This window comes from Vespa velutina, chromosome 2 (assembly GCF_912470025.1).
Source record: "Vespa velutina chromosome 2, iVesVel2.1, whole genome shotgun sequence".
NCBI classification, from domain to species: domain Eukaryota; kingdom Metazoa; phylum Arthropoda; class Insecta; order Hymenoptera; family Vespidae; genus Vespa; species Vespa velutina.
The window spans coordinates 9,128,032-9,140,567 of record NC_062189.1 but is presented as its reverse complement, the minus strand read 5'-3'; the positions used below and the strand labels follow the sequence as shown (position 1 = coordinate 9,140,567).

At 26.6% G+C, this 12,536-nt stretch overlaps 1 protein-coding gene across 4 annotated transcripts; it reads left to right on the top strand.

Annotated features, from left to right (window-relative positions):
* Positions 1-536: 536 nt before the first annotated feature.
* On the top strand, positions 537-12,274 carry LOC124946727 (mitogen-activated protein kinase kinase kinase 15). Of its 4 annotated transcripts, none has more exons than XM_047487867.1 (24): positions 537-694; positions 1,063-1,197; positions 1,296-1,504; positions 1,568-1,762; positions 3,053-3,222; positions 3,575-3,743; positions 3,815-4,114; positions 4,907-5,160; positions 5,328-5,487; positions 5,716-6,069; positions 6,396-6,657; positions 6,791-6,928; positions 7,018-7,184; positions 7,254-7,349; positions 7,413-7,552; positions 7,646-7,801; positions 8,345-8,452; positions 8,948-9,060; positions 9,138-9,307; positions 9,383-9,647; positions 9,892-10,219; positions 10,317-10,479; positions 10,559-10,635; positions 10,712-12,274. In XM_047487867.1, exons 2-24 carry the CDS (start codon positions 1,161-1,163, stop codon positions 10,779-10,781), a joined length of 4,101 nt encoding a protein of 1,366 aa, XP_047343823.1. In that variant the 5' UTR covers positions 537-694; positions 1,063-1,160; the 3' UTR covers positions 10,782-12,274. The 4 variants fall into 4 exon arrangements, with proteins under 4 accessions (XP_047343823.1, XP_047343825.1, XP_047343826.1 ...); XM_047487869.1 differs by having other exon boundaries at positions 8,357-8,452; positions 10,712-12,272; XM_047487868.1 differs by having other exon boundaries at positions 661-680.
* The last annotated feature ends 262 nt before the right edge of the window (positions 12,275-12,536 follow it).

The following is a 12,536-nucleotide window of genomic DNA, read 5'->3' as shown; positions in this document are numbered from 1 at the left end:
ATATAAATTCATAGAATACATTCATTTATACTATATATTTTCACATACATATATGTGTCATTGTGTGATATTGAAATGTAACTTAGCATACTCTCCTGTTCACTCGTCGACTTTAGTCGATCGACGAAAGAATTTTACAATGCAATGGGGAAACATGCACTGTTTTCATCCAAGATTTTTCATTGCATATAAAGGAACATATATAGTCTTTCGTCCTCCTATTGACTTTATACTACCCTAATAATAACGTTAAAGACTTTCTCTGCATCTCTTACATTCTTTGAGAACTCATTTCACTCGATAAAGACATTGATCGATAAATGCTTTAAAAGTTTGAAATTTTTCTCTAACATATCTTGTAGTTTTACTCTCAGTTATTTAAATAGAAAATTAAACTTGACCAGTTCATGAAAAATTTTATTAATGAATGGAAAATTTTTAATAATTACTTTGACTAATCTAGTTACAGATTAAAATAAAATGTTCATTTCTGTTTAATCCATTATATCTCGTAGTGTTTCTATTTTTGAATTAGTAAAGTGAGAGAGAAAGATATAAAGAACTATGTATGCACCATCTGTGTGAAAGAAAAGAAACTTCTTGCAGTAGGTTGTACTTGTGCGCGACCTCGAGCCCGGATTTGTGTGTTCTAGAAGAAATAGATAGAGATTTTTTATAATGTACGCCATAAAAGGTATTGTTTTTTAACCCTTTACAAATTAAATCACTCCATTTACCGCAGTTGTTTAATTAGTGAAGATTCATTTAGCAGCTTTTCAAAGTAATTTATTATACAGACGATCCTAAAGCAAATGCGACTGTCATCAAATATTTTTGCTTCTGTAATTTATAATTTTTGATAATCCATACCATAAACTATTTTCTATTTTATTATATTCATTTTAAAGAATATTTCATGTATAAGAGCAGTTTTGTAAAGTCTAAATAAAAATTTATTTTATATTTGCATGTTGGAGTATATATTATCAATATAATTTTATATATATGTGCTATATCACTGATTACGGTAATTGATTTAAATATATTTTTCTTAATGTCCAGAGAAAAGTACGAGTAAATTAATCAACAAGATTTGTGACTTATAAATTTGAAGAAAACTGCCTTTATAGAGTGACGGTCATAACAAGTATATAGTTAATATGCCGTCCACTTGTGGAGATACTATAGATGTACCAGGTATTAAAAAATATATTTTATAATAATGTTTCATGAAAATTATATTACACATTATTTAAAGATATAACGTATGTATGATAAATATTATTTTTGTATAGTTGGAATAGTAGATGGTATATCCAGTACAGATAGTATTGGAACACAGAGCGATGTTTCTGGACATACTACAGTATCAGGAAGGCCTAGAATGGATGTAGCATGTGTATTAGATCTACAACAACCAGAGCATCTTGCACAACGAAAAAGAGCTTTAGAAGAAGTAAAACAAGCATGTCATTTAGTGAATGCAAACATGCATCATATACAGGTACGTCAAGTAATATAAGCATATTTGTTATGTTATATAATTTAAAACCTGTTTTCATTGCAGTTTGAAAAGCTTGATTTTGGGGAAACAAATGTTTTGGATACATTTTATAATGCAGATGTAGCTGTGGTTGATTTAAGCATTCAGTTACAACAATCTGCACTATTTTATCATCTGGGTGTCAGGGAAAGCTTTGGTATGAAAGAAAATATCTTGCTTCATAACGATGTAGATACTGAAGCTACAATTAGACTTAAGGTATGTATGCTTTAATAACAATTACAAAATATATGATATTATAAAGTCCAATATATAAAGATTATACACTAGATCAATATGCGTTCAATAAACATTTTTTTTGTAACTATTAATAAATATAAAATGAAAAAACAAATAACAAATTCTATTAAGAAATATTTAGAATACTTAAAAGTTTTAAACTCTCTTAACATAGAGGTATAGGTGTCAATAGGAAATTTAATGATTAATTAATAACCTTGTCCATTTATTAGAACTATAATAGACACACTGAAGCAATGATCTTAATTAAAGATCTTATAAATAGCCATGTTCTATGAAACGAACCTACTATATCTTGATTAAATACTTATTACACATTACGAAATTTAGTTAATTATATTTTTTAATAAATTATATTCTCTTTCAAAGTACTTTTAGTTTTATATAAATTAATTAAAATTTTGAATGATTATTTTTTTTTATTAAATTTCTTAGGCGAAGTTATTAAGTATGAATTATAAATATCATTTATGTCATTTTATCTACTAATGGCAATAGTACAAGTGTTAGACAAATATATATTATGATAAAACCTATTTGAGATCATGATGATTCGCGCGCATGCGGCACATGCGGTAAATGCGATATGTCTTATTATCTTCATAAGTCTCATACTTCGTCATTCTCGTATCTACATTTTAACGGATTATTTTCAAGTTCATTATTCTCGTGTTGAATTATTAATAATTAAATAATTAATAAATATTATTATCATTTTGTCATTTAATAATTGTCAGTTACTATCACCGATATTCAAATATCTTTCATAGGATTTATTGTACCATATAAGAAATTTCAATATCATAAAAGTTTATTTAAAATATTCGAATTAAATTAACAAATAGATGAGTAATATTCGTTTCGATAGTATCAATGTATGAATAATCTTATCATATACTATATATGTAGTTTTACTATATATGGAGTTGAAAAATATGAGTTCATGCTTTTAATATAGCAGTTACCATGGTGCTTACTGACAGTGCACGCTAATAAAAATTGCTCTATATTTTTCGTTCTATAATGCAATTTATATTTATATTTGTAGTAAAATAATTATTAAAATTCAAAAGTTATATTTGTAGTATAATAGGAAATTATATCTTACCAAGTATATCATATCCTATCAAATTAAATTGTGACAGTGACAGGCTGCATTAAAGAAACATGCATACATCCAAAGTAATGCTTTAATATATTTTATTATAATATATAAGACAACTAATATAAATGAAATAATTTTTACAGTTATCATGTGGTAGTTACACATTTGTGTCATATCGTGTAATAGAGTGTGGTTCTTGTGTTGCTACTTGCCCAGCAACTAGTAGAATTACAGGCGAAGAATCCGTAGATCCAAAACAACACCTTACACTAAAATTAAAGAAATTATTTCAAGATGTTGAAGTACAATCCAAGTAAGTTTTACAGTAATATGTAAAAATAAAATATTTATAAAATAAAACATTTATAAAACTTTGTATAAATTGTTGCCATCTGTAATACAAAAGCTAATATGCATTCATAAGTAATTACATCACAGACAAAAAGAATTTTGTTGTCATTCTTATCTTATCTTTTTCTCACAATCTTTATTAAAGTATATATCACGTTAAACTGAATAATCTTTGTATTACTTGAAGTATTAAATTGTTTTTTAATTTAAATATGGTTCTTTATGCAATCAAATATAATAGCACATCTTTAACACAAATGAATAATAATTGTACTTTTTATTAATATTATTATCATCATGTTTGATGTTTTTAGAGCTCATATGAAAGAAAAATTCTTAGCAGATTTACGTAAAGCACGTGAAACCTATTCAGGAGAAGAACTCTCTAGAGCATTGAACAACATGCGTAAGCGCTTGGATGATCCCAATGTTCTTTCTGGAGAAGTAGTGCTTAATGTACTCATTTCATTTCGAGAGATACAGGTAATTTGTACATGTAGTGTAATATGATAAAAAATGATAATATATTTAAGCTTATAATATATTTGTTTTAGGGTTATGATGCAATGGTACAATTAGTAGATGATTTAAAAACTATTCCTACACATAAAAATTATATAAATACCCCTGCTATTCGTTACTTATATGCTTTTGCACTAAACAGACGAAATAAAGAAGGAGATAGGGAAAGAGCTTTGAAAGTTATTGAAAAGGCATTAGAAAAGAAAGAAAATCATGTACCAGACATGCTGTGCTTGTGTGGAAGGATATATAAGGATAAATTTGTTGAAAGTAGACATACGGATCAAGAAAGTTTAAGAAATGCTATTCATTGGTATAGAAAAGGTTTTGAGGTAATATTTATATATATATCTATACATATGGTATTCTTCAGCCAATGCATTGCTTTGAAATGATGAATTTATAAGATTAAAATGATAAAAATGTTAAAAATATTACAAGAAATTGATAATTCCTGAGGTACATATAAGTGGCCAAGAAATAATTAGACTCTACATTAACTTTTGTATATGGAAATCTATACTGTGAAGAAATATAACAATGCTAACTTTTTGTAGGAGTCAAGCCAATATAAAATAATGTGATTATGATGAACTTGTACTATATGATTAGATATGTGAATTACCATATTATAAGCTCTTAATATTTAGAAATATTGATTATATTTTTGACAAACAAACATGAGTTAAGGTGGGTGGAATTCAAATAATTCAAAATAATAATGATATATACAAGTATTATATAGAAGTATTAAAATGTATTTGAACATATTTATTATTCTGTAAGCTTTTTCTTTATTTTATACTCATACTTATGTTTGTATATGATATAAGTTTATTGTCATTTATTTTTTCCTTTATATTACTATTATTGATTATGAAAATTCTTTTATATCTGTATTGTCTGCACCCTTATTATTTATACATAGAAAAATTAATTATCAATTTCTTAGCTTATGGTATCAATATTTTCGTTTGTTGTTTTGATTTCAAATCTATTTTTCCAAGTTGATTCAATGGCTGTTGAACATTATATATACAACAATATGCATGTAACAACATAAGTAATTATAAATTACATTGAGCATCATAATATTCAGCATGATTATAATTTTTGATCATTAGGTTCAACCAAACGAATATGCTGGTATAAATCTTGCTACACTGTTAGTTATAGCAGGAAATGAATTTTCAAAAAGTGAAGAATTACAACATATAGGAATGGTATTAAATAACTTAATTGGAAAAAAGGGCAGCCTGTCAAGTTTAAAAGATTATTGGGATGTTGCAACTTTTTTTGAGATTAGTGTGTTAGCAGAAGATTACTCAAAGGCTATTCAAGCTGCTGAATGTATGTTCAAACTGAAGCCACCCAACTGGTATGTATAACAAATACTTTAATATTTTTTAATACTTTTTTTTTTAATACTTTAATACATTTTTTTACATTAATATATTTAATATATTTTTTTTACTTTAATGGATATTTTAATACATTTTTATACAAAAATTATGAATTTTCTACATGAAAGCAATTTTGTTATAGGTACCTGAAGTCAACTATAGGCAACATATCCTTGATAGATAGATTTCGCAAAAAAAATGAAGAGGCTGAAGTTTCACCTGAGGAGCAAATATTTAGTTTCTGGATGGACTACTTTGTGGAAGCCACAAAACCGGAAGTTGGAGATAGTATACGGTTTCCAGTAAGTTGATAAATGGAATCGTTCTACAAAGGATCCAGTTTTCAATTTGGAAGACTATGGCTTATAGTATTGCATTACGAAACCAGCTTGCTTCTGTACATTTTTGGTCAAAGTAAGAATAATATAAAATGCTTTTCTGTGCAGGTCCTTAGATTAATTTTTATTAATAAATTTTTTATTTTAAACTATTTATTGAAAATGTATTGTTTTATATATTTTTTGTTTTAGCTTCTAGTGTTAGAGCCAACAAAAATTTTAATGCCAAGTTATGTGAATGTCAATCTTGGTGCGGAAGAAAAATCGATCCAAATATGGAATTTATGTTTGGATAACATGAAAAATAACTGTAAACAAGTACATGATTGGTTGTTTACTGCAAATATGATTCGAAGTGTGAGTTTATATAAGAGAGATGAGAGATGTCTCTTTCTATACGTTCATCAAAATTCTGACGATTTCCAAATGTATTTGCCATCTGTACAATGTAGGCAAAGATTTTATGATTTGGTCTTAGAAATGACTAGAGATCAAGAAGGTATGGTTACAGATTTGGATGCTTACATGACCGATGATCGTATGAAGGTCAGTAAATTTATAGTAAATAGAAATAATATCAGTCAATTAAAAATCCATTATATATAATCTAAGATATATATATATATATATATATATATATATATATATATACATATATATATATATACATATATATATATACATATATATATATATATATATATATATATATATATATATATATATATATATATATATATCTTATATTATATACATATGTATATATATATATATATATATATCTTATATTTTATATATATATATATATATATATATCTTATATTATATGTATATATATATATATGTGTGTGTGTGTGTATTTATATTTTTAGTTTGAATATGAACTAGATGATCAAAATAAAAGAATAGTACTTGGAAAAGGAACATATGGTGTTGTGTACGCAGCTCGTGATTTGAATACCCAAGTGCGAATTGCAGTAAAAGAAATCCGGGAACGGAATTTGGGAGATGTTCAGCCTTTACACGAAGAAATTAAATTACATAGTCAGTTAAGACATAGAAATATCGTTCAGTATTTAGGATCGGTAAGTGAGGATGGATACTTCAAAATTTTTATGGAACAGGTCCCAGGAGGTGAGTATTAGAAATTTTTATATAAAAAGATATATGTCTCTTACACTCATGCATGCATATATATATATATATATATATATATATATATTTTTTTTTTTTTTTTTTTTTTTACAATTATCTTTTTTTTATTTAGGAAGTCTATCTGCTTTACTACGCTCTAAATGGGGTCCATTAAAAGAAAATGAGTCAACAATATCATATTACACTAAACAGATTTTAGAAGGACTTAAATATTTACATGATCAAAAAATAGTTCACAGAGATATTAAAGGTATATAGTCAATCAAATATATATGATCTTTCATAAAATATTTAATACTTATTCATACATCAATACATATTCCTGGTTTTCATTTTTAGGTGATAACGTGTTAGTTAATACTTACAGTGGAGTAGTTAAGATTTCAGACTTTGGTATGTCTAAACGTTTGGCTGGTCTTTGTCCAAGTACTGAAACATTCACTGGAACTTTACAATACATGGCACCAGAAGTTATTGATAAAGGTCAACGTGGTTACGGTGCACCTGTAAGTATAAATATATTTCTATATAGTATAATATATATTACAATTTTTTAACATAAATTGTGACATTAGGCTGATATTTGGTCTCTGGGCTGTACTATAGTTGAAATGGCAACAGGAAAGCCACCATTTATCGAATTGGGTTCTCCTCAAGCAGCTGTATTCAAAGTAAGTAAAAGATATATCTTATAAAAATTTAATAATAATCAAATATTTTCATTACTCTTATAGGTTGGATATTATAAAATACATCCTGAAATACCGTCTGAATTATCCGAGAGAGCCAAAAGTTTTATATTAAGATGTTTTGAACCAAATCCTGATGTGAGAGCAACTGCTGCCGAATTGTTGGAAGATCCATTTTTAAATGAGTGCGACATTTTATATTTATTGAATAATTATTTAACAATATACTAAAATATTAATATTACACACAATACTCACTTTATATTTAATATTTACAGGAAAAAGAAAACTAGTAGATTAGCAGCACCACCAGATTTTAGTAGAAGTATATCTGTTCCTGCGGATAGAATCGATCGTTTAGGGAAGTGTGATAAAACAAACAACAATCATATTGTAACTGCAGTTCCAATGCACACATCACAATCAGATGACAGGTACTGTTGATATTTATAATTATCAAATATTATTTTTTTGGGAGCTTGAGAGTAATTTATATTTGAGTCATTACATTTTACAATCATTCAATGCTTGAAATTGATATATATGAAGCTTTGAAGCCAACATTTTCATTGTGATATTGTCGATAGTTGATAGCTGCTTTTAAATATTATATGTAGTCCCAAAAGCTTAGATATTCATATCTTAGAGATATAATTATCTATTTATGATAGAACACAAGAATACATACATTGTATACAATCTTGTAATATTATAAAATATATAAATATCTTGTAGATACATAAATACATATGTACATATATAGAAAAAGCATTTATAAAATTTAATTTGTTTATTTAATATTTATATTTTTTTTTATAAAGTAATGGTATAATTAACATTACTAAAATGATCTACTTTATATAACAATAATAGATATCAATAATAAATAAACAATAAAGATATCAGGTTTATTGGATCAAATTATAATTGGTATATAATTAACAAAATATTATTATATATAATATTTAATAATTAAGAATTGCATGTAGTGGAGGGCTAACCAAGTCAAGCCCATTGAGAGAGCGCAGTCCAGCTCACCTTCTGTCTCCCATCAGCATGCCATCTGCAACTCTTTCTTTTAACAGGTATGATACCTTTATTGAAAATTATTGATGTAATGTGAATATACACATTATAAAATTTATTGATTCTTTATATTATGATAAAAACGTTTACACATTATTTACAACAGTATGAAAAACTTTAAGACAATTATGTTCTTAAATTTTTCATTTCCTTGTATCACATTATTATAGATAATAATGTTCTCCTAAACAATTCCTGCAGAAATTCATGTGATGCTTTTTATTGCTGAACTTACATGTGGTGAATGATATTGCTTTATCAAACATTTACATATAAAATATTTAAGCAGGGGTGTGTGGTACAAATAAATTATAGTAATTGTTTCCATAATGTTAATTTTATCTATGTGATTAAATAAGTAGAAATTATATATGAATAGAATATATATGTATGTTGAAATAAATATTTTAATAGATAGTTGTATACAATATATACTTGTGTATTCTATAGGGAATAATATATAAATATAATAGTTTACTTGTTTCTATCTTTAGCACAATAGGTAATACACCATCAATAGAAACAAGTGAAAGTGATGTGACTGGAGTTTCCATAACTAGAAGAAGTTCTTCTGGTGGATTATTATCACCGGAAGTTGAATTAGGAGGTAAGTACATGCATGCACATATATAAAATTTTAAATTTGTTAATAAAATAGCTGAATAAATGTTCGATTCATTGCAGGACAATCAGGACATAAATCTGGTGAAGAACAAGAAGGTTTTTATCTATTAAAAAAAGATAGTCAGAGAAGAATGACACTGACAAGGGTTCTTAGTCAAGATGAAACAAAAATTTGTGAAGTTTGGATGAGAGGTATACATCAGGATGTAGGCCAAACTGTTTTACGCATGGTAATTTTACAATATATATTTCTAGATTATGATAAATATAGATTATAACAAATACTAGTATCAAATTATTTTTAGAATCATTTGATATTATTGATGCGTGGATTAAAGGATTATATTTCTGAACAAAATCAAGAAGTGATCATAACAGCTATACGCACATTGAAAGAAGAATTAGATTTTGATTCAACTGCGATTAACCATCTTCAATTGGCTATTTACTTGTTTCAAACAGCAGTGAATGAAGTTTTAAGAATGCATAGCATTAAACCACATTGGATGTTTGCATTGGATAACTTAGTAAGAAATGCCGTTCAAGCAGCTATTACAGTATTGTCGCCTGGTGAGTTTTTCTTCTTTACTTTCACACATACATGTACATTTGCGGTCGTGTATATGAGTTTAGATCATAAAATTGAATATGTAAAATCGAATCTTAGTATATTAATGAAAATTCTAAAAATATCTTATAGAAAAATAATTGGTAATAGCAAGAATCTTGGGAATAGTACTACGAGTTCTTCTTATCAAGAAGAACTAACAAATATATTAATTTTAAACGAACTTTTTTGAATTTGATTTTATAGAACTTGGAGCAAATTTATTGGGGCAAGAGCGCGTACAACCTGGTGGTCAAGGTCCTGAAGAAGGTTCTACATCTGGTGTTTCAACAGTTAATTCTATAAAGTCTCAGAAGATAGCAGATTCTGTTGATAACAAGTATTGGAAAGAATATCATGATCAAATGGGCACTTTAAAAATGGAAAACATGAAATTATTGCAAGAATTGTTAGATTGTCAGAAATCATACCAAGTATTATTGCAGCAAGCTTTAGAAGAACAAAGAGCACAAATGAATACATTGACTCATCTTTGCGAAAATATTAATAGAAAAACTTTAAGACAAGAATCAGGGTAAGCATTTTTAGATGTAGTTTGCCTTTTTTAATAAAATTATTATAATAATTTTTATAGAAAGAGAACGAAAATTTATGTTATAATTTTTGTGCAGTTATAATTCTACTATATCTGGTTGTAAAAACGGGACTAATCAATCAGACTTATTACAAATAGAAAATACAAATCCTACAAATCCTACAAATCCTTCATACAAAGATGGAGCACTTATAAATTGGTTACAAGATCTTCAAATAGATGAAGTTTCGATCGATAGGGTAAATATTGTTTATATCTTTCATATTAAAAAATTAATTGATTATAATCTATTTGTAATTATTACTATATATATTACAGTTTATGTATGAGGAATACACTTTGGAAGACGTTTTAAATTATCTTACGAGGGATGATATTCGAAGACTCAATTTAAGGTAATTCTATTATATTTTTAAATATATAAAATCTATTTATAAAAAAGTTTAATATAGTTCTATATTATACATATAGGGGCGGCGTCGAACTAAGGATATGGCAAGCTATATTAAAATATAGAAGGGATCAAGAAAATACAAATTAAAAAAAAGATAATTTCTATATTTTACGAAGAGTCAATCGTTCTTTTATTATCTGTATAAAAGTTTTCGAGCAGGGTAACGTACTTTCGTCAAGTCTGAATGCTATGAAATAATATTACATCAAAGGATATATTTTGTTTGATGTATCGCCTAACGTAATTGGACTTCCACTTGAGATCATGAGTGATACGATGATATTAGTAATATATCACGTAGTTCCTAATTATCGATTATTTGCAGATCGCTATTGTAAATACCAATAATTAATTAATAATGCAATAATTTGTTTTCTTCTTTGTGCGACCACTTGTTAAATTTATGTAATTTAATATTTTTTGTCAAACATATGCATCATGATGTATACATCTTAATGATACAGAATTCGTAGTTTTTTAGTCGTTGTATCACATTCGATTAAATCATCTTATTTTCGTCTAAAGCAGGAAATATTCTGTTTATTTCTATTCGTCTTCAATTAAATCATTTGTCATTCATTACATACTCAATAATTAACAATACATTTTTCATAGATTTCGATGGAATATCAATTGCATTCTTATAGAAAAGAAATTATACTCACGATTGGTATCGTTAATGTATCGTATACATTGCAACTGTACTACTATCACATAAATACAAATAACGCATACATCTGTGGTACAAAATTAAATAATTACGCAAATTTTTAACATTTTATTAAAAACGCGAAAATCAATTAAATTATTATCAAAAACATTTATATGACAATACTAACGCAGCTTAGAAATGTTATATTTTTAACGTAATATTACATTATTATATAATAGGAAACGTTTCTATATGGTCTAATGCTTCCTCACATGTAAAATTGTTTTCAGTGCCTGTAATACTGGTTATAACTGGTTATAACTGATTACAACTATGGTTAGAGTACAAGAAGTAATATTTATTGTTTCTCGTCTTACATGTTATCCAAATCTGTGTATCATATTATCTTTACATTTTTAAACAACAAAACATGAAATAAAGAGACAATACAGTTTTCACTCTTAAGAAATGATATGCGTGAAATGGTAATCAAGTAAATTATTTTTGGTTGTAAGAATTTTCTTTTAATGATACGATCGAAAAAACTACTTGATATTGCTTTAAACATCGATCGATTCGTTATGATACAAGTGCCTACTCTGTTAATGAATACTTCGAATTTTTCATGTATTCTGCGATATATTATATATATATGATAATGAATAGATCAATTGTTAAAATTACTTTTTGTCATGTCAGACTATCGAAGGTGGAGAACTATCATCGTGACGAAATAGTTGCTCTCGGGTTTTATATATATAAGCGAGAGTAGATAAGTCGTTACACTGTTAAAATATTGTTATTTCTGTCGCATAATAAAATTATCGTCGTTGATCTTAACATTTACAATAAAGAATTGAATGAATGTTATATTGAATTTTTAACTCTCATTACGAGTTCGTTTTAAACCTTATCAGAGGCTACAATAAAATATTTCGCTGGTACGATTTATATATTTACTGCATTGTGTAGTAAAAAAAATCGAAAGATTAAATAAAATGGAAAAAAATATATTCGTTTAGCGAAGTACTTCGAGATAACAGTAGACAATTATTATGAAAATTTTACAAATTGGGCTCATTGTGTGAGAGTGTGAGGTGTAGAAGAGTCAACGCCGATTGCATTTATTTATTTAAAACATAAAAGTTTTCGTCAACGAATACGTGTAAATGGCATCATTTTTTTTTTAT

What these genes read in the sequence shown, in the direction of transcription:
- LOC124946727 (XM_047487867.1), top strand. Translation starts at nt 1,161, where the DNA reads ATGCCGTCCACTTGTGGAGATACTATAGATGTACCAG. An exon ending in TGACCGATGATCGTATGAAG is followed by an intron (nt 6,070 to 6,395) that starts GTCAGTAAATTT and finishes TTATATTTTTAG; the next exon opens with TTTGAATATGAACTAGATGA. An exon ending in TATTACAGTATTGTCGCCTG is followed by an intron (nt 9,648 to 9,891) that starts GTGAGTTTTTCT and finishes TTGATTTTATAG; the next exon opens with AACTTGGAGCAAATTTATTG.